This window comes from Brassica napus, unplaced genomic scaffold (genome assembly GCF_020379485.1).
Source record: "Brassica napus cultivar Da-Ae unplaced genomic scaffold, Da-Ae ScsIHWf_1269;HRSCAF=1813, whole genome shotgun sequence".
In the NCBI taxonomy this organism is placed as follows: domain Eukaryota; kingdom Viridiplantae; phylum Streptophyta; class Magnoliopsida; order Brassicales; family Brassicaceae; genus Brassica; species Brassica napus.
Window position 1 is genome coordinate 164630 of NW_026014687.1, and position 20350 is coordinate 184979.

General features: G+C 31.8%; 2 protein-coding genes and 1 long non-coding RNA gene across 3 annotated transcripts; all 3 read right to left on the reverse strand.

Annotated features, from left to right (window-relative positions):
• Nucleotides 1–3473: 3473 nt before the first annotated feature.
• On the reverse strand, nucleotides 3474–4525 carry LOC125596729. Its single transcript, XR_007331215.1, has 2 exons — nucleotides 3988–4525; nucleotides 3474–3911 (listed from the first exon to the last, which is right to left on the reverse strand). It is a non-coding gene; the product is annotated as an uncharacterized LOC125596729 (long non-coding RNA).
• A 1529-nt stretch (nucleotides 4526–6054) lies between these two features.
• Nucleotides 6055–10887, reverse strand: LOC106388897 (cinnamyl alcohol dehydrogenase 8). Its single transcript, XM_048771780.1, has 4 exons — nucleotides 10645–10887; nucleotides 7846–7959; nucleotides 6616–7283; nucleotides 6055–6400 (listed from the first exon to the last, which is right to left on the reverse strand). The coding sequence occupies exons 1-4, from the start codon at nucleotides 10716–10718 to the stop codon at nucleotides 6195–6197; spliced, it is 1062 nt and encodes a 353-aa protein (XP_048627737.1). The 5' UTR covers nucleotides 10719–10887; the 3' UTR covers nucleotides 6055–6194.
• Nucleotides 10888–15764: 4877 nt separating this feature from the next.
• On the reverse strand, nucleotides 15765–18409 carry LOC125596720 (cinnamyl alcohol dehydrogenase 7). The gene is made up of 4 exons (XM_048771771.1): nucleotides 18076–18409; nucleotides 17879–17992; nucleotides 16578–17245; nucleotides 15765–16138 (listed from the first exon to the last, which is right to left on the reverse strand). The coding sequence occupies exons 1-4, from the start codon at nucleotides 18159–18161 to the stop codon at nucleotides 15933–15935; spliced, it is 1074 nt and encodes a 357-aa protein (XP_048627728.1). The 5' UTR covers nucleotides 18162–18409; the 3' UTR covers nucleotides 15765–15932.
• Between the last annotated feature and the right edge of the window lie 1941 nt (nucleotides 18410–20350).

Genomic DNA, 20350 nt, shown 5'->3' on the forward strand with positions numbered 1-20350 from the left:
TATTCATAAATTCAAATGCTACCTTGTATGCAAATAAATCATCTTATGTCGACATTCCTTATTGGTTCCATTATGTTCCAGACATGATATAATCGATTGAGATTCATTATTATCAGGACCTTTAACACTTTGCATCTTGGCGTCCCAAGCTACATTGTTTGGTACATGTACCTTAGTAACCTCGGATTTGAATTTTGATTATCATTCTCTGCACCTTTCTTTTGTTTCCGAGGATTCTTATCTTTTGGAACCTATTGGTCTACCACGTTTCATATGTTGTCTAGACTCTGTAACAACTTGACCGTGTCTCTTCTTGGACATCAAATTCGTTGGTGCTTTACAAGCTGGTTTATATATGACTTAGTCATTCTTTTTCGGGTCAGCAAATGTGTCTGGAATTTGATTAGCTAGCTTTGTAAATGTATAATCTTTGGACGTCTATTTCACATTATTTATTCCGAGGATCTTGCCAAGACATTGATGGTTGATTCCATTCTATTTCTTTTACAATTCTTTTACCAGCTTTATTATTTTTCTCCTCCTGGTCTTAAAATAATCCGTGTACCTGGCCTCAAATATAATCACCCATAGTTGGCTCAAAGTACTTTATTATTGTGGGAGAATCATATCCAACATATATCCCCATCCTCCTTTTGAGGTCCCATCTTAGTTCTCTGTGGTGGAGCAATTAGTACATAGACAGCACATCCAAATGGCTTATGATGAGGTATGTCTGGTTCTTGACCCGTTAATAATTGTGATATGTGATATCTATGCTCACTAAATGGCCTGATGCGTATTAACTTAGGTGCATGTAAATTTCGTGTACCCCAAGCTGTGAATGGGAATTTTGACCTCATAAGTTATGGTCTATCAATCAGCTATTTGCGTTTTAAAAGATTTCGGCCAAGCCGTTCTTGGTATGGACATGTATCACAGAATTGTCCACACTTACCTCTATGGACATACCATAATCATTTAAACGCTTGGGACATGTATTCACCAGTATTATCTAGACATATAGTCTTTATTATGAAAAAGGGGCTCGTAGCCGTTTTACTGTGATGGCCTAATGAGGTTCCCTTGTGTACATGCTACACACGTGAGATTCTTTGGGATAACTCTTCTTATCTTTTAATGTGTGCCTTTTGAATATCAATTTTCGCATCATGTTTAGACCAGGATGGCCAATCCGGCCGTGCCATATAGTGTATATTTTCGCAGGCTTTTAGCCTCTATCATACTGATCTATGCATAGTCTAGGTCAGTAGAGAATGCATGTATAGTCTTTAGGACTTATTATGGCCTTGGGCGATTTTATACATATATCTGAAGGAACTCTTTGTTTCCTTCGCCCATTGTTTCAATATGGAAACCATTCATTCTTATATCTTTAAAACTCAATAGGCTGCTCTTGCTCTTAGAGCTGGGTGAATATAAGGCATCACTGATGCATACCCTTAGGCAATAATATATTAGCCTAGCCATAGTCTTCTTTCAGACAGGCGATACCTGCTTTAGTACTTATATTGGCGTTTTTCAGTGTACTCATATAGAAAAATCATTCATTCATTTAATCTAAGCAGACAATGTAATAGAAATAAATTCAAGAAGATAAAAATCAGAGAAAACATACAAGCAAAGCAATCACACAAGTTTGATGTCGAAATCAGATTATCAACTTGATTCTTTTAGGCAATAATAAGTCTCATATTCCATAAGATCATCTTGATCATGTTCGAAATTATTTTCACCATCTTTATAGACCAAGTGGGTTTCAGGATTCTTCCCTTTCAGACTCTCTTTGGGAGTCCTTCATATCTTAGCCCAATGGTTCCCCATTCCACATCTATGGCACACTGATTTGGTCGAGCTTTGTGGTTTAAAGGATATACCACGGCCACTGCCTTGACCATGGCTCAAATTGGGTTGATACCCACGGCCTCTGCCATAGTGATTCCCACGGCCAAATGTGTTATAGTGGCCATGGCCACGTCCTTTCCACCCTCCATGGCCATGGCCGTGTGGTCTATCATTCTGGACGTAGTAACCTTTTTCTTTTTTTTTTCTTCTGCGGCCTTATTGGTATCAGGTAATGGGGTTAATCCCGGAGGTCTCAATTCACTGTTTCTCATAAGTAATCCATTATTTTGCCCAGCTAGTAATAGACTCATCCACGGACTTATAGTCCTGGATTCTGGGATTCCTCCAATCAAATAGGGCCTTTGGTAATAACACCGTTCTTTGGTGATCATATCTCGATTTTTTAACTCTGTCCAAAGGTCTAAAGGATTCTCTATAGTTAGATACTGATTTTTGAGACTCTTAATAAGATGATGGCTAATAATTAATATTGCCATGTATCAATCTTTCTCATTTGGCATTATCGCCTTTTGTGATTCATTCACCAAGTCCTTTGACTTTAGGATAAAATCAGTATCCTGTGCCCATTTCAAATAATTATCTCCTGAGAGATTTAGGGCAGCAAAATCCAAGTTGATTTTCGACATCTCAAATCATATATCAATCAATTTTAGATCTCATAAAATATTTAACATACGGCCATAAACAAGACATGCTATCAAGTCAATACATTTCTAATAAGCAAACAAGCCACACGGCCAAAGGTGATATAATGCAATAAGGCCACACAGCCAAAGTGATATATGATGCATAATAAGTCACACAGATTTATCAAGCAAGGGTATCGACCAATCAAGCAATTTCTATATGTTTTCATGCGGCCATATGGTTATAATGCAAACCTAGCATACTGATTTTATATGTACAGGAGTGGAATTATGGAACCTCAATTTAAAACAATCAGATCGTGCAAAGGTGATAATAATCAGATCATGCGCATAACATAAACATGTTGGTCAGGATGATATATTATGCAAACTGGCCACACGGCCAAGTAGATATGATGCACTCATTCTTAGCAATCGGATTCTATATGTGCAAGGATAATATTAAAACATCCAATCAAGGTTTAGCAATTAATCAATCAGTTTCAGGTATGAGATTTAGCTAGACTAACAATCAGATTCAATTAGGTTTTATCAAGACTAGCATTTGGATCAATAATAAAAAATAATCAAACGGATTCAAGCATTACACAATTTAGGGTTTCGATCCAAAAATAGGGTTTCAATCATGAAAAACCAAAAGAATCAGTTTCAAGGCTGATTCTATCAATTTTATTAATCAGTTTCAAGGCTGATATCACTACAAGAAAAATGAGTTTTAATAGCGGACGAATAGCGCTATATAACGATACTATAGCGGTTTTTGAAACGCTGTATCATCGCCCGTCATAATAGGTAAAGGACATTACATAGCGGTTTTATGCTCTGCTGTCTTTTCTTCCGATACGATAGCGCTTTTTTGTATGCAATTAAATATTCTTTAATAGCGTGTTTTTATTGTTATTATTACATTATTGAAAAATTAAAAAAAAAAATAGAAAAAAATATTTTAAATATTTTAAATTGAATTATTCATAAACTAAAAACGGTTTACATATAAAAAAATAAACCAAAACTAAACCAAGCTTAGACCTAAACCAAGCTTAGACCTAAACCTATTTGCTAACTAAACCTAATAACAAAACCACGCCGCTTTCAAGCTTCTTAGCTCCGCCGCCGTCAACCACCATTTGCTGTGACACCCAAGCCCTCGCGTCTCTCTCTTCTTTCCTTCGACGTTGGAGATGACGACGGAATCACCATGGCTCTTCCCACTCACTGTCGTCGAGCTCGTCTTCGGCTCACCACTGCCAAGCTCATCCCATACACCACCGTCAAGTTCGTCTCCGGCTTATCTATCCTCTCCGCGCACCTTTGTATCAAGCTTCAAGATTTTATATTCACTGACCATACTCCACCAACTATAGACAGCAAGCTCTCCAACTAATAAAGAAAAAATAAAACGATTTAATCAGTTCTAAACCCTAGAAATCGATTTCAGATCTATATTGATTTCTACCTGTTTCTGGATCGATGAAGCAGAAGCAATGGAGAAGCAACGTATTGAAGTTTCTGTGTGGATTGAAGACCTTCGCGACACTTCTTGAGCAAGCTCTCCTACACTTGGATTTCCAGATCTCGACCATGTTGTCTTCTCATCCTTCCTTCTTCGGAGTCCACCGCCATTCGAACAAGAGGAATAAGAAGAGACGGTGGTGGTGGTGGTTTAGAGAATAAGAAAGAAATATGTGCAGAGATACAGAAAAGAAGAAGAGATATGTTGATGGCGTAGGGAAGAAGAACAAAATAGAAAGGAAAGAAAAAAAATCTGAGGCAGAAATAAATTAGAAAAATTGATTAATTAACTGTGGCTGTTGGATCAACATTTATCAAAGGCTGAAAGTAGCGATCTTTGTCACCCCACACTGACCAATCAGAAAACGGTTAGTGGATCCCTAACTTTAGATCCAAAAGAAGATCGTGTGGTTCGTATATAACCATTAGTCCAAGTCCAAAATTTTTAAACTGTAATATGAAATTAGTTTAAAGGTTTAAAGTAAAAGATTTAAAGTAAAAGAGTATAAGTAAATGAAATTAGTTTAAAGGTTTAAATGTTTGAGTATAGGGTTTGAAAAATTTGTCTTTAGATTTTAGATTTAAAGTTTGAGTTTGGAATAAATGTTTGAGTATAGGGTTTGAGGATTACAGGTTTAGAGTATTGATTTAATATTAATTTTTGAAAAAGAAATAATTTTTGAATTTTTATTTAGTGTTGATATTTTTTTTAATTACTTTATATTTAAAATTTTGAGTTTAGAATAAATGTATGAGTATATGGTTCAAAAGTTAAAGGTTTGGGATATTGATTTTAAGATTTGAGATAAATTTTTGGAAATGATTAATTTTTGAATTTATATCTAACATTTGAAGTTAAATTTAAGATTTGATGTTAAAATAGAGTTTAAAATTTGTATTTAGAGTTTAGGGTTTAAAAACTTGTTTTAGGGTTTAGGGATTTAAAAACCAAACATAGCGTTTTTAATCATGTTTTGCTATCAAAACCCAAGTGATACATATAAAACCATATGTTATCATAGCGTTTCCAAATATACCACTCTATCATAGCGTTTCCAAATATACAAACACTATCTAAAACTAACGGGTATGTCAACTATAGCACAATCGTAAAAAACGCTATTCCGGTATGCTATTAAAACTCATTTTTCTTGTAGTGTATTAGCAAGATGAAATCAAGCAATCTGATTTTAGGAATACGCAAATTAGGGTTTAGGGTTTCAATTCAAAATTAGGGTTTTATCAATCAACCAGCTTCTAGCAAATAATCTTAAACCTCAGAACAATTGATTATATCATGAAACTATCAACCTAGTATAATATGAAACCTCAAAACATTCAATTCAGATTATGCAATACACAGATTCTATTTTAGGGTTTATCAATTCGAATTAGGGTTTATATTATAACAGATTCTAACATGCAATATTAAACCTCAAATCATTCAATCAGGTTATAAAAATTATCAATCCTAACTCACACGGATTTAAACCTCAAAGAAACATTCAATCAATCAAATAAAACAATCCATGCACACGTAATTTAGGGTTTACAGATTTTAAGGTTTCACTTTGAACATTAGTTCATTCGATTCTGGGTTCTTAGAGTTTAGGTATACCTTAAACCTTTGATGGGTTGAATGGACCACCAAGAGAATGAGCTTACGTGGACTGGTACAAACTGGAACCTTACGCGGACTGGTCCAAACTGTTTCCTTGCAGTCCGCGAGGTGAGATCGGGTACAAGTTGAGATCGAAAGTGATTAGGGTTTATCGATAGAGAGAGAGGTGATCGATAGAGATTAGGGTTTTAGCAATGGAGAGAGATTTAGGGTTTATGGTCGATATTTTAGCTTAGGGTTTTAGAGATCAATTGTGCTGATAACGTGTTATAAAAGTAATGGAAAAGTCTATCTTTATTCATAACATAGAGGTTCCTTATATAAGAGATTACACCGTCATAGATAAATGGAAAGATTACAAATCATAATCTCTTGGTTATGAGCCCGATCTGATTCATAACATTAAGTTTATTAATTTGATTAAGGTATACTACATCGCCCCAACCTCCTCAATAAACAGCATAAAACTTATTACAACAAACCAAACAAGAACAATATCATTATGGAACTTCAATTCTTAAGATTTATAATTAAGGAGTAGGCTTCAATGTGTTGGCAACATCAATCACAAAACGGTATCTAACGTCGGCCTTCTCGAGCCGTTCCATGGCAGTGTTGACATAGTCCGCAGAGATAAGCTCAATATCAGCAGTGATGTTGTGTTTTCCTGCCATATCCACCATCTCTTGAGTCTCCTTTATCCCTCCTATCATACTTCCCATTACCATCTTCCTCTCTAGACATACACAATAACAAAAAAAAAACATAATTCTAATGTTATTTTCACTAACTTTTTTCTTGTCAAATGTTTATATGTTTAAACCAAATTTTAGTCAATAAAAGAGGTTATTCCGCACTTTTTCTATACACAAAAAAATTACCGCAAGAAAGTAAACGGATTTGTTACTAAAACCACATAAATATGGCTAAATACGGACATAATAGGCTTACCGAAGATGAGAGGCATGACCGGGAGCTCGAGTGGCTTTTCTGGTGCACCAACCATAACAAGTTTTCCCTTAGGCTTTAGCAAACCGAGCAAAGGAAGAAGGGAATGAGTCGCAGATACGGTATTAATAATACCATCCAATGTCCTCATTGCATCCTTAATCTGTTTTTGGTCACGGCTCACCACGAACGCGTCCGCACCAAGCCTATTAATCGCTTCATCTCTCTTACTATCCGAAGTACTAATAACCGTAACCTTAAGACCCATAGCCTTAGCAAATTTCACCGCCACATGACCCAAACCGCCTAGTCCAACCACACCAATGTGCATGCCAGGCTTGTCGAGCCCGTGATGTTTCAGCGGGGAGTAGACCGTGATCCCCGCGCATAGTAGCGGAGCAGCAGCGTCCAATGGGAGATTTTCGGGCATACGGATGATGAAACCTTCGTCGCAAACCATGTTGTCGGAGTAACCACCGTAGGTTATTGTGTCGTCGTAATACTTGAATCCGTACGTTTGGATCGATTTTGGACAGTAGTTCTCGAGACCTTCGGTGCAGCTATCACATGATCCGCACGAGCCAACCATGCAACCTACTCCGACTTTGTCTCCAGTTTTGAATTTAGTCACTTTGCTTCCCACTTCAGTCACCACACCAACAATCTCATGCCTGAACAAATAAAAAAAACACAAGTTTCGGATTTAAAAATGCTCATCACCTAATTTAATAGTTCTTGATGTTCTAAAAATCGGTTTAAATTAGACGCCCACGTAAATTGGTCATAACCGAAATGATTTTATTAAAACCTAATTTATACTAATCAAATCGGTTTAAACTGTTCTAAAAAAAGAATATTAATCTAAATTTTTTAAATCAGCCAATAATGCTAGTTCAAATCTATGTCTAGTTTCTTTCTTTTTGTAAATCTAATTTTTATAGGTCATTAAAACAATTTTATAATTAATTTTTAAATGAAAATATCTAATAGAAATGTAAAATATATAATAATAAATCAATAATTCGTTAACATCTAAACCCTTTTTAGGTTCCCAGTAACCCGCCTAGTCGACAGTCCTCTGCTAAACGTCGAATTAGTGCCTTACAAATCTTTTGAACATTTGTACTCTTGGAAATAATGTTCATACGTCGTTTTATGTTTAGATAACATACATATTTTACTCTAACACACATATTATAAGATTGGTAAAATATAAATTTATGTATTACTTACCCGGGGACGAGAGGGTAAGTAGATATTCCCCACTCATTCTTGATCATATGCAAATCAGAGTGACAGATTCCACAGAACAAAACTTTGAACCTAACATCCTTCTCTCCTGTCTCCCTACACATCAATTCGACCAAAACTTATTTTTCATTAATACAAAAAGTATATAGGGTCATTGATAGATATTAATTCACTTGGTGACTCACACACGCCTATGCACAGGCATAACCTTTTTTAATAAACCAAAATGTAATAATTTTGGATAATTTTTAATAGTTTTAGTTGTATTTTTTTTGTGTATTTTCATGTTATTTTAACTAAAGTTTTATTTATAAATTATTTAGTTGCAGTGTTATGATTTTTTGTGCAATATATTCAATTTGGCAATAATATTTATTTCTAAAATCTAGTGTAAAAATTGATCTTAAATGTGTTAATTATTTTTGATTAAAATTTTACCAATTGTTTCTCGAACTTCATAACCAAGTCATTACTTTTAGTTGTTACAATTATTCTTCTTCTATTTTGATTTTGTTTATTGTAGGATTAGTAGAAGTTGAAAAATATGCGTTTTTAAAATTATCTCATCATCAATCAAAACCATCTTAATAGAAACAACTTCTTTAAAATATTTTTTTCCAAACACGTCATAGTGTTTATTTTGATTTTAGATGCATATATCTAAAGAAGAATGAAATTTTCGGATGGAAGTCGTAGAAATCGTTTTCCTACCAAGGAAAGATATCTTTTTATGCATAAATTTTTTTTATGTGAATAATGAATGATTGACTGATATTTTATATTGATGTCGATAGTTTAATAGTTTAGATATATGAAAATCAATTGCTTATTTATTACTTCTTCCGTTTCATAAAGAATGTCACTTTGACATTTTTCACACAAATTAAGAAAATGATTGAAATGCATTTAAGTTCTTATTAATTACATATATTCAACCACTAGTATTTGAGATAAATGAATTATTTATAAAATCAATGCATTTGTAATTAATTTTATGCTGAAAGTTGCATTGAAATTCTAAAATGACACTATTTTTGCAACAAGAAAAAAATGCTAAAGTGACACTTAATATGAAACAGATGGAATATTTTTGAAGCATTTAAATAGTATTAGGATTAAGACTTTATGATGTAAAACAAATTGCATAAAATTGTGCTGATATTTTTGTAGAAATAAAAAAATTGTATAATTATCAAATGGTAGATCACATAGTTTCCTTTTTATTAAAAAAAGAATATGTTTGAAACATATTAAAATTTTGCATTTTAATAGTAAAAATATTGTCTTTTAATAAAATATGGTTTTATTGATAAAAACTAAATACAAAAATAAAAAAAATTTCTAGATATTGTCATTTATATGAAATTTTTTTCATTAACAATTTAGTTATAAAAGGAATGTACTACTAAAAAGAACATAAAATAAAATATTAATAATGACCGTTATAATAATAAACTCAATTAGTAATAAACCATTATAATATTAATAAAAAATAAAAATAAACATAAATATTTATAGATATTACCTTTTATATGAAATTCCTTTTTATAACAATTTGGTTATAATAGGAATGTATTAATAGAAACAAAATAAAAATAAAATATTAATATTGGCAATCCCCTATATATTATTTGTGAAACATTACAACTTCTTTTTGTAGCCACATGTCATCACTAGGATGATTCTTAGAATTACTAGAGAAATAGGTTGGTCCATCTAATTATATAATAAACTTTTTATTAAACTAACCATAAATTCATTATTAATGTCAATTATTATTTCCTTAAATAAAGATTACGGAATTGCCTAATGTGGGTAAAGTATATATGACAATTAATGATTTTGAATAAAAAAGATCTGATAAAAAAAATGTATCTTCTATCAAATTTGTTTAATTTAAAACTATTAAAATAACTTAAAAAAAAACAAAATAACCATATTATAAAAATTTAGATTTTTCTGTATATTTTATATTTTGAATTTTAAAAAATGACTATAAATTACTAAATTGTTAAAAGTCTCACATTCAAATTTTGCGATCCATGGTTTAAAATTTTTGTTATGACAAAATACAAATGATTACAAAATCATATAAGTAAAAGTCTAATTTAATTAATCATTAAGATTTAAAATATATATGTATATATATATCATTCTAAATTAAACTATAAACCATATTGAATAAATAAATATTTTAGTTTCAAAATTTACTTTGAATAATTTTTTTGATAAAAGTTTTGAACTAACATTGATAAATTTTTTAAAATTATCAATTACTAAAATTATTAGTCCCACAATGAAAATTTTGTTATCAGTAATTTAAAGTTTTTGCTATTAAAGATACACATGATCAAAAAAAAACATATGAGTAGAAAACACCATTAAAAGAAAATAGACATTAATATTAAAAATATACTATGTATGTTAATATCATTTAAATTTAATTACATATCCTATCAAATTTTTTAAAAAAATTGTTTGTATTAATAAAATTGATTTATACGTTCGCACCAATTTTATTATATATGTAATAGTTACTGACTTTTAATTATTTAATATATATTTATTATTTCATAATATGTAAGAACATATAATACGTAAAATAATTTATATATATACTTTTTATCCCGCGCAAGGTGCGGGTCTTAATCTAGTTATGTAATAAACTTAATTCATTAATGCTATCAATGTAATAAACCACCGTGAGAGTTAACGTGAGCATGCCACGTAAGAAAGTGACTTTTATCAAATAATGTTATGGAGATTCTTATGTAAAAAAACCTTCTAGAGAAATGGAAAGGCGAGAGAACTCCAGAATTGTCTTTCGCGGCCAATCCAAATGCCTCCTTTCCCATAATGGATCAAAGAAGAACAAGAGCTAGAGAAATGGATTGGAGAAGTAAGCAAGTGTGTGGTTTCGTTTTTATGTGAATGCACTTCTAAATAATTGAGAAGTTTAAGTTTTATGAGTAGAGAGACAAGATCTTTAATATAGGAAGGGATTGTGGCACCGACGGGATCGGGAGCCATTAGGACCATTCACACTATAAGATTACCTCAATGACTCGTTCTTTTCTTCCTTGTATATTGTCTTGCCTTTTTTAGAGGTGTTAAATCTTTGACTCTACAAGATAAGTATGAATACATTAGGTATTAGTTTATTTGCTAAGCATGCGTGAATATGATACATTCATAAATTGGTATGAATGCAACAGAACTGCTGTTAGAATATGAACCAGATCTGCTGAAACATTGAGAAGAAGAGACGTCACAAAATATTCAAGCTCTTAAAGTTTTGGTACTAGCCAAAATGAAAATGTATTGGCCGAAACTTAAGCCTTGCTCTGACCAAATATGTCGTATCTTCAACAAAAAAAAAAAAACAAATTATATCTACTCTATTAAAATAGAGTCCTAATTGAACTCTACCATGTGATATTTAATTTTGGACTTATTCAACATGTTATCACTTAATATACGGTCCCTTTAACATACACGCTCTTCTTATACAATAATTATGACGACCCATATAATTATATTTAACCTATATGCTGTTGCCTTGATATCGACATGTTGTTTTGATCACTCGGTTCAGTTTCACTTTCAAAATAACCACGAACATTATTAATATAGTGAAGATGTACAATAATTTATGATGATCGATAGTAGGACCATTTTATTATGAAAATAACAAATTAAATTTATAGTAAATATCAATATAATACACATATCTTCTTATAATATATTTTTATGAAGATTTATACTAAACCTTCGGTTATGCATTTTTTTTTAAACGAACAAATATTTTATTACTCAAATTTGAGGTTGTCTGGGTAACTAGACCGAAATAGAACAACCAATAAAACAAAGCTCTCTACAGAAAGACTTTGCGGTCCTAGCTAAAGAATAAGAAATCTGATTTTGCACTCGTGGAACATGAGTGATCTTGAAGTCTGGGAAGCATATCTGCAATCTGCTCCTTACATTCTATTCCAAAGATCTGGTATGTCGAATGTTGAAGCATATTCTCCATCGCCCATCAGTGCTTCTACTTCGGTTATGTATTTATTATTAGAAGAACAATATAATACACAAATCTTCTTATAATTAACTAAGGTCGGTCCGGGCTACGCCCGGGTTTTTTATTTAAATATTAATTATAATCATATATTTATGTTATTTTGATATATAAATATTATATAAATATAAGTAGCTAGATAATTATAAAATTATTTTTAATTATTTATTGTTTTCTGTCTTATGAATTTCAATTAACCCAATTTCTTACAATAAAATTTTCCGTTGGTTTATTTATTGAATGAAACTTGTGTAGCTTAAAAGGACATAACTTAGGTTCACCCCCTAGGGTGAACCTTTAAATTCACCCCACCCTTTAGCACCAATCAAATTTCCACATAGATTATTAATTAAAAAACATTAAATTAAATAAAAAATAGCTACAAAAAATAAAAATTTTAATTTTAACGACGCTAACGCTTCCACTTAAACCCTAAACCCTAAATCTTAAATTCAAAACCCCATACCCTAAATTCTAAACCCAAATCCAAACTCCTAAACCCAAACCCTATACCCTATACCCTAAACCCTAATCATAGACCCTAAACCCAAATTATATACCATAAACCCAAAAACTAGACTATAAACCTAAACTCTATACCCTAAACTCAAGTCCTAGACCCTAAACCCAAACCGTAAATCTTAAACCCAAATTATATACTCTAAACCCAAAACTTTAACCATAAGTCCAAACGGTAAATCTTAAACCCAAACCGTAAATCTTAAACCCAAACCCAAAACCTATACCCTAAATCCAAATCCTAGACCTAAAATCCAAACAGTAAACCCTAAACCCAAACCCCAAACTTAGATGCTATAGGGTTTGGGTTAAGGTTTAGGTTTAGGGTCTAAGACTTGGGTTTAGGGTATAGGGTTTAGGTTTATAGTCTATTTTTTGGGTTTAAAGTATATAATTTGGATTTAGGGTCTAGGATTAGGGTTTAGGGTATAGGGTTTGGGTTTAGGGTCTAGGATTAGGGTATAAGGATATAGGGTTTAGGTTTAGGGTCTAGGATTAGGGTTTAGGGTTTAGGATTAGAGTTTAGGGTATAGGGTTTGGGTTTAGGACTTGGGTTTAGAATTTAGGGTATAGGGTTTTGAATTTAAGATTTAGGGTTTAGGGTTTATGTAGAAGCGTTAGCGTCGTTAAAATTAGTATTTTTTATTTTTTATAGCTATTTTTTGTTTAATTTAATATTTTTTAATTAATAATCTATGTGGAAATTTGATTGGTGCTAAAGGGTGGGGTGAATTTAAAGGTTCACCCTTGGAGGTGAACCTAAGTTCTGTCCAGCTTAAAATCATGCATGCATTTAAGCTGAATCGAATCTAAACTAAACCGAAGTAAATCCGGTTATGTTCTGTCGCTTTTTCTTTGAAACAAAAGGCTCAAAAGAAAAAGACTCAATGGGAATAGAACGCATTGCTTCCTTTCTATTTCCCTTTTAAGTTTAAAATTTGCATTTCATATCTCACCACACGCATGTCTCTGCGCGTGCATGGCACTTCCATTCATGTTAATTCCCAATAACTAATTAAAAATGAAATAAAAACCTTTGATTGCTTCCCTTATCTTCTTATGATTCGTTCGGAGCAATCTTTGCTTTGATAATATCTATATTTCTTTGGACAAAAAAAACTATATTTCTCTCTTGATCGAGTCATACCGGAATTGGGAAACCGATCTGATTTACTCGCCACTGCTTAAACTGTGGAATATTTTTATTAATTGGCTCAATTTTCTTTTTTAACTTCTTCAGTGTTGTTGCTCATCATCCTCTTCCCTCTGCCTCTTCATACTCTGCAAAACCCATCGCCAATAATTTTAAACTCTTGAATGTTATTGAGTTACCGGAGGTGGCGGCGAAATGAACCGTCACCGTTGATATCGCCTCCAACCAAGGCGAAGTCAGTAGCATTTAGAAACTCACGGTACACTCCTTCTTTTCCTTCTCGTTTCAAAAGTTTCAGTCTTTACATATTTTTCATTATAGTGGCTATCTCTCTGTATTTGGACTATATCACGGTGTGAACAAAAAGCCCACTAAACCGTAAACAATTATGAAACGCAGCAGCCCACATCAAAAGTTAATGAAACGATGAGTTTTAGGCAAAGAAGACAGGTGTCGCACTCACAATCAACGACTTTATGACGTGGCGCAACAGGAGGGAGGCAAACATTTTTTTATATATATAGACTCCTTCTTTTCTTTCTCGTTTCAAAAGTTTCAGTCTTTACATATATTTTCATTATAGTGGCTATCTCTCTGTATTTGGGCTATATCACGGTGTGAACAAAAAGCCCACTAAACCGTAAACAATTATGAAACGCAGCAGCCCACATCAAAAGTTAATGAAACGATGAGTTTTAGGCAAAGAAGACAGATGTCGCACTCACAATCAACGACTTTATGACGTGGCGCAACAGGAGGGAGACAAACATTTTTTTATATATATAGATATGTTATACTATTGGGCTTTAAATTCTTTTTTGGACAAATCAAAATATGATTATATCGGACGTGAACCATAAACACGTAAATTTAATTTAGATTGAATATTTACGGATCTTACCAATTTATCAAATATCTTTTTGGGTTTATTGTATTTTTAAAATGTACATAAATAATTAAAATATTTTAAAAACCTATGTATAACCGAATTATTAATAATTAGATAAAAAATGGTTAGTATTATTAAATATACAAAAATTTAAAATAAATTATTTAATATAAATTAAATTAAAAGATATATATTTTTTAAAAGAATAATTCCTTAGTTTAAGTAAGATAATTTCACAATTAAAAACCAAGTCAAACCAGTAAATTACTACATATATGAGCATTACATATTAAAAACTAACACGATGTATAATATATCTATAAAATTAAAACACACACCAAGATTATACGAGTAGAAAGTAAATTATATTCCAAATAAATATATTTTTAAAAGTATAAACCAAAAATTTCATAATCATATAATATTATATATTAAAAAATTATGAAGACACAACGAAAATAATATCCGTGCACAGCGCGGCTTCGTATCTAGTATTAAATAAAAGCAAAGTAGTTTCATAACGAATATGTAAAACGTGCTTTTATAATCCTTGTAACCAAAAATTTGTCGTTCTTCAGTTCTATCTAATTTTCATTTTCCGAGCATAATTAAAAATCCATATTAAATGTATGGAACTCGTTGAACCACATGCTGTATGGACCTGGCACACCGACAAGTCTGTACGCGCGGGCCACTGCGAACGTTAGGAAAGCTATTTTCACATATTATTCGTATTGATTAAATCGAATAAACGTAAAAATGTCGAAATTTAATACTACTTCAAAGTTCAAAGTTATATGATTTTGTCAGTGTAGTCGTGTATTGTTTGTCTGTTCTTGTGGTCTATACATCGCCACTTGCTTTTGCTCCCAAATAGTGTCGTCTACGCAACATACTCATAACTAAACGCGTTTACACTGTTAAGATACATGCACCTGGATATTAGACCAAACGAATAGTTTGAATTTAGTCCCGAAATCATACCTTATGAAACGTGTTTATACTATCAAGAGACAAGAGCAAGTTTTCTATCAAGAGACTATGCATAAAAATCTTGGTACTTTATAATCAATCATATCGTTATTATTGGTCGGATTGCTCAGACAACACAGCTTCTATCATTTACACCCAGCATATTTCAACCTTAAGAACCTATACAAGACCAATTAATATGAACAGGAAAACAAACATTCACTTATACATGTAATATTTTTTTTCCAATATTTTTGAGATTTTACAGTATCACCAGTCAAAACCTACGATTTGAATTAAACTTCCCAAGATCTTATTAATATAGCAAACATTACATTCAAGTTGATTCAATTTATAGGGCACAATATTAGTGCTACAGACAAACAACGTAACTTATTACAACAAACCAAACAAGAAAAAAAAGGCTTCTAGGGAACTTCAATTCTTAAGATTTATAATTAAGGACTAGGCTTCAAGGTGTTGGCAACATCAATCACAAAACGGTATCTAACGTCAGCCTTCTGGAGCCGTTCCATGGCAGTGTTGACATAATCCGCAGAGATAAGCTCAATATCTGCCGTGATGTTGTGTTTTCCGGCCAAATCCATCATCTCTTGAGTCTCTTTTATCCCTCCTACCATACTTCCCACCACCATCTTTTTCCCTATTATATATTCACAACCACAAATATATTCTCAATATTTATCAACTGTACACTTGAAATGTTATTAAATTTGTTATGATAAATTGATAATAGTCATGGATATATATGTCGGTAGATTTTATTAATGATACAAAATACCAGGACCAGCCCAGAGATTTAAAAAGCTATATGTAATTTAGTAGGAGTTTTATTAATAAAAAAAAATTCAAAAATTTGAGACATATGTTTATGTAAATTATTTCTTAAATTTTAGGGATTATAATGTTTAATATGTCTAGCGTCAAGATTTTGAAATTAAGACAATCCTTAAATTTGGCTAAAGACAACATACTCTAAAAAAAGTTAGTATTTCGTCATGAAAACCATATACATATTATAAGCTTATGAATTGACAATAAAAGTATCATGTGAGATAATGGTAAAAAAAGATGGCTCTTACCAAAGATGAGAGGCAGAACCGGAAGCTCAAGTGGTTTATCAGGTGCACCAACCATAATAAGTTTACCCTTATATTTAAGCAAATTAAGAATCGGAAGAACTGGATGAGTAGCAGATACGGTATCAATAATACCATCCATAGTACCCATTGCATCCTTCATCTGTTCCGGGTCACGGCTCACCAAGAACAGATCCGCACCAAGCCGAGTTAACGCCTCGTCTCTCTTCCTATCCGAAGTACTAATAACTGTAACCTTAATACCCATAGCCTTAGCAAATTTCACAGCTACATGACCTAAACCGCCTAGTCCCACCACACCAATGTGCATACCCGGCTTGTCGAGCCCGTGATACTTCATCGGGGAATAGACGGTGGTCCCAGCGCAGAGTAGCGGCGCGGTAGCGTCTAAGGGAAGATTTTCTGGAATACGGATGATGTAGTCCTCTTCACAAACCATGTGGTCGGAGTAACCACCATATGTTATAGTGTCATCGTAATACTTGCCTCCGGACGTTAGGATCATTTTTGGACAGTAGTTCTCTTGGTCATCAGTGCAAGTTTCACATGACCCGCATGAGCTGACCATATAACCAACTCCCACTTTGTCTCCGGCGTTGAATTTAGTCACTTTGGCTCCGACTTCAGTCACCACGCCCACTATTTCATGCCTGAAACAATTATAATGAGGTTAATTATGAAAAACCAAAAAAAAAACAATTTTCAAAAGAACACGCAAATAAATTCTAAAATTATATTTTTGGATAACATTTATTAAAAATAATATGGTATGATATGTTATAACTTATAATAAATTTAAAAATTGTATATCTTTTATATATAAAAGTACATAATCTCTATCTTTAATATATTTAACAGGTATTGATTATAATATCAGAAATTCAAATTTGTCAAAAATATATCAGAAATTCACGATATTTGGGATCCGGACAGTTTTTGCTTAACTTAAATATTTGAATTCAAACTCAAAGTGTTAAAATATCCAAATTCTTTGAATTGAATCTCAGATGGAATCTTTTCATAAATAATTCTATCTTTGATTTTGAGTATCTCTTACAAAATTTTAGTATATTTAACGGTTATGAATTGTAAGATTAGAATTTACCATGTCTGGGGACTGGGATACTGATCCGTAATCTTAAATATTATTATTTGAATCTGAATCAAAATTTTAGGGTTTCTAAATTTTTTTATTTGGATTTGATCAGATGGAATGTTTTCATATTAAATTCCATTCTTGATATGATTTTGAGTATCTTTTGAGTATCCAAATGTTGTCTTACCCGGGGACAAGGGGGTAACTAGTAAACCCCCACTCGTTTATGGCCATGCTTAAATCTGTGTGGCAAATTCCACAGAACAACACTTTGAACCTCACATCATTTTCTCCTGTCTCCCTATACATTAATCCCACGAAATTAAGTTTCATTCAAAGAAAACATAATTCATAGAGATCAATTCGTTAAAAGGAAACTGGAACCTTCTTGAGAAACGGAAAGGCGAGATAACTCCAGATTCGTCTTTTACAGCCAGTCCGTACGCCTCCTTCTTAAGGACCTCTCCCATTATGGATAAGCAATAAGAGAATAAGGCTGAGAATTGTTCTTTGAGTGATGATATTAATAATTGAGAAATGTAGGGATAGTGAAGAGGAGTGACACGGTTTAATATAGGAGAGGCTTGTTGAACCGATATGAGTACTATTACTCATTACTCGCTTGGACCATTTTCATTACGTTTATTTGATGTTTTTGAACTTATCTTACCATATATACACTAGAAACCAATGAACTTTCGGACTATATAGTAGGTTGAGGAGTGGGTAGTGAGTACTATTACTCATTACTCTCTTGGACCATTTTTATAACGTATACTAGACCCTGATCCGCGCGCCAGCGCGGATTTGAATTTTCGGTTTTTGTTTATTTATTTAACTAAATAATGTATTTGTAATATTTGATGTATTATATTCACCAAGTAAATAATTTTTTTGGCATCTTAAACCATCTATTTACGATGAATATTCGATATCATATAAAAAATTGAACAAATAGACGTAATTAGAAAATTGTAGACGATATATAAAAACAATGGTTATTAATGTAAAATATGAAGAAATATTATATTATGACTTAGTATGACATAAAAGATTATAAATTAGTTATACATGTTTAAAGAAAATAAAATGATTTTTAAACTTCTATGAAAAATTTAACATATAAAAAAAAAACGATGAATTAGTCATCAAATTGTAAATAATTTCATAATTTTATTAATAATAAATTTTTTATAATCTTTGTTTTTCGTCAAGATAATTATTAAATATCCATAACATTAATATGTTAAACGGCCATATTATGAAAACTCATGTTGTAACTGTTTTTTTTCGGGAAGTGTAACAAAAAAAAATTACATTTAACTCTTCATTTTGTTTAAGTTTGTGTCGGTAAAAGATTAAAAAAAATCTCTCTATCTTTTTCGATGTTCAATTTGAAGCTTATTATGCGGAAATCATATGCAAATATAGGCAATTGGTTGGAATCTCTATATCTTTATATTCTTATAAATTATAAATTTATTGTTTCCTCTTCTGCAAGCAAATCAATTACCGAAGTAATAGATCAATTGGTTGGAATCAAATCTATTCTTATAATTAGTGTAATTATGGTTACAGTTTCTATATTTAATAGGTACATTAAAGATACGACATTGAAGATATTCTGTTTTGATTAATAGAAGATATTGGATTTTGAGTTTGTATTTATTGATTTGTTCTTTTATAAAGCTTAGAAAATCAATGGGATGATTGGTTGGTTGATACATCCTATAAAGAAAACGAAAACTATAGGTGGTTTGAATATTGTACATCGATCGATGCATGATGTAAGTTGACTATATAAAACTTGAACATGATCATTTCAAACTAAAGTATAGGTAGGTTATATGCATTTGTTATATTGTAGTTAATATATTTTAAATATTACATAAGTCAAGTGATTCACGTTTTCGTAAAAATAAAATTCAAGTTCATTATTGGGCCGTACTCGTACGTAATAAGCTACGTTAAATATGATGTATTTTTAGGTTTATTTAATGACATTAAGTTTAAATTTGATTAAGGAAAACTCATTAATTTAACTGGAAAAGACAAACATTAAAATAGGTAAGTTTATTTAATGACATTAAGTTTAAATTTGATTAAGGAAAACTCATTAATTTAACTGGAAAAGACAAGCATTAAAATAGGTAGTTTAATTTAATTCTCAGTGGCATGAAAATGTAAATAAGTTAGAAAACTTAGGGGTATTTTTAATGGGTACTTCTCTTTTAATAATAGAGATTTGATGTTTTGTAATTGTTTTACCATATGAACTTTTTTTTGAACTATAAACCAATGAGCTTTCAGACTATATACTAGGTGAAACCAATGAACTTTCAGACTATATAGTAGGTGTGATCTCATGCGAACAAAATACTCTTACGAGATTTTTTTTTTTTTTGATAAATCATATTGGCTGATCTGGTCGGTCTGTGGAGGAACGCATTTTAGTACTACAGATTGGACTGACTACTAGCACACTGTCTGACCCAAGTTTGAAATATCTTCCGACTGATAGGGGTGAACCGATTATCTGTTATGATCCACCATATAAACCACTTCGACCGAAGCCCAAGCCAAGACTGACCAAATGATGATAATTTAGTCCTTAGGAAAAATCGAACCCAAAACTGATTTGGATACATACCAAACCCCA

Coding starts and splice junctions, on each gene's coding strand:
- LOC125596720 (XM_048771771.1), bottom strand. CDS start 18,161: ATGGGAGAGGTCCTTAAGAAGGAGGCGTACGGACTGGCTGTAAAAGAC. Junction 17,246..17,878: donor AGTTACCCCCTTGTCCCCGG/GTAAGACAACAT, acceptor TAATTGTTTCAG/GCATGAAATAGTGGGCGTGG. Junction 16,139..16,577: donor GGTTCTGCCTCTCATCTTTG/GTAAGAGCCATC, acceptor AATATATAATAG/GGAAAAAGATGGTGGTGGGA.
- LOC106388897 (XM_048771780.1), bottom strand. CDS start 10,718: ATGGGAAAGGAGGCATTTGGATTGGCCGCGAAAGACAATTCTGGAGTT. Junction 7,960..10,644: donor CCTTTCCATTTCTCTAGAAG/GTTTTTTTACAT, acceptor ATTGATGTGTAG/GGAGACAGGAGAGAAGGATG. Junction 7,284..7,845: donor ACTTACCCTCTCGTCCCCGG/GTAAGTAATACA, acceptor TTATTTGTTCAG/GCATGAGATTGTTGGTGTGG.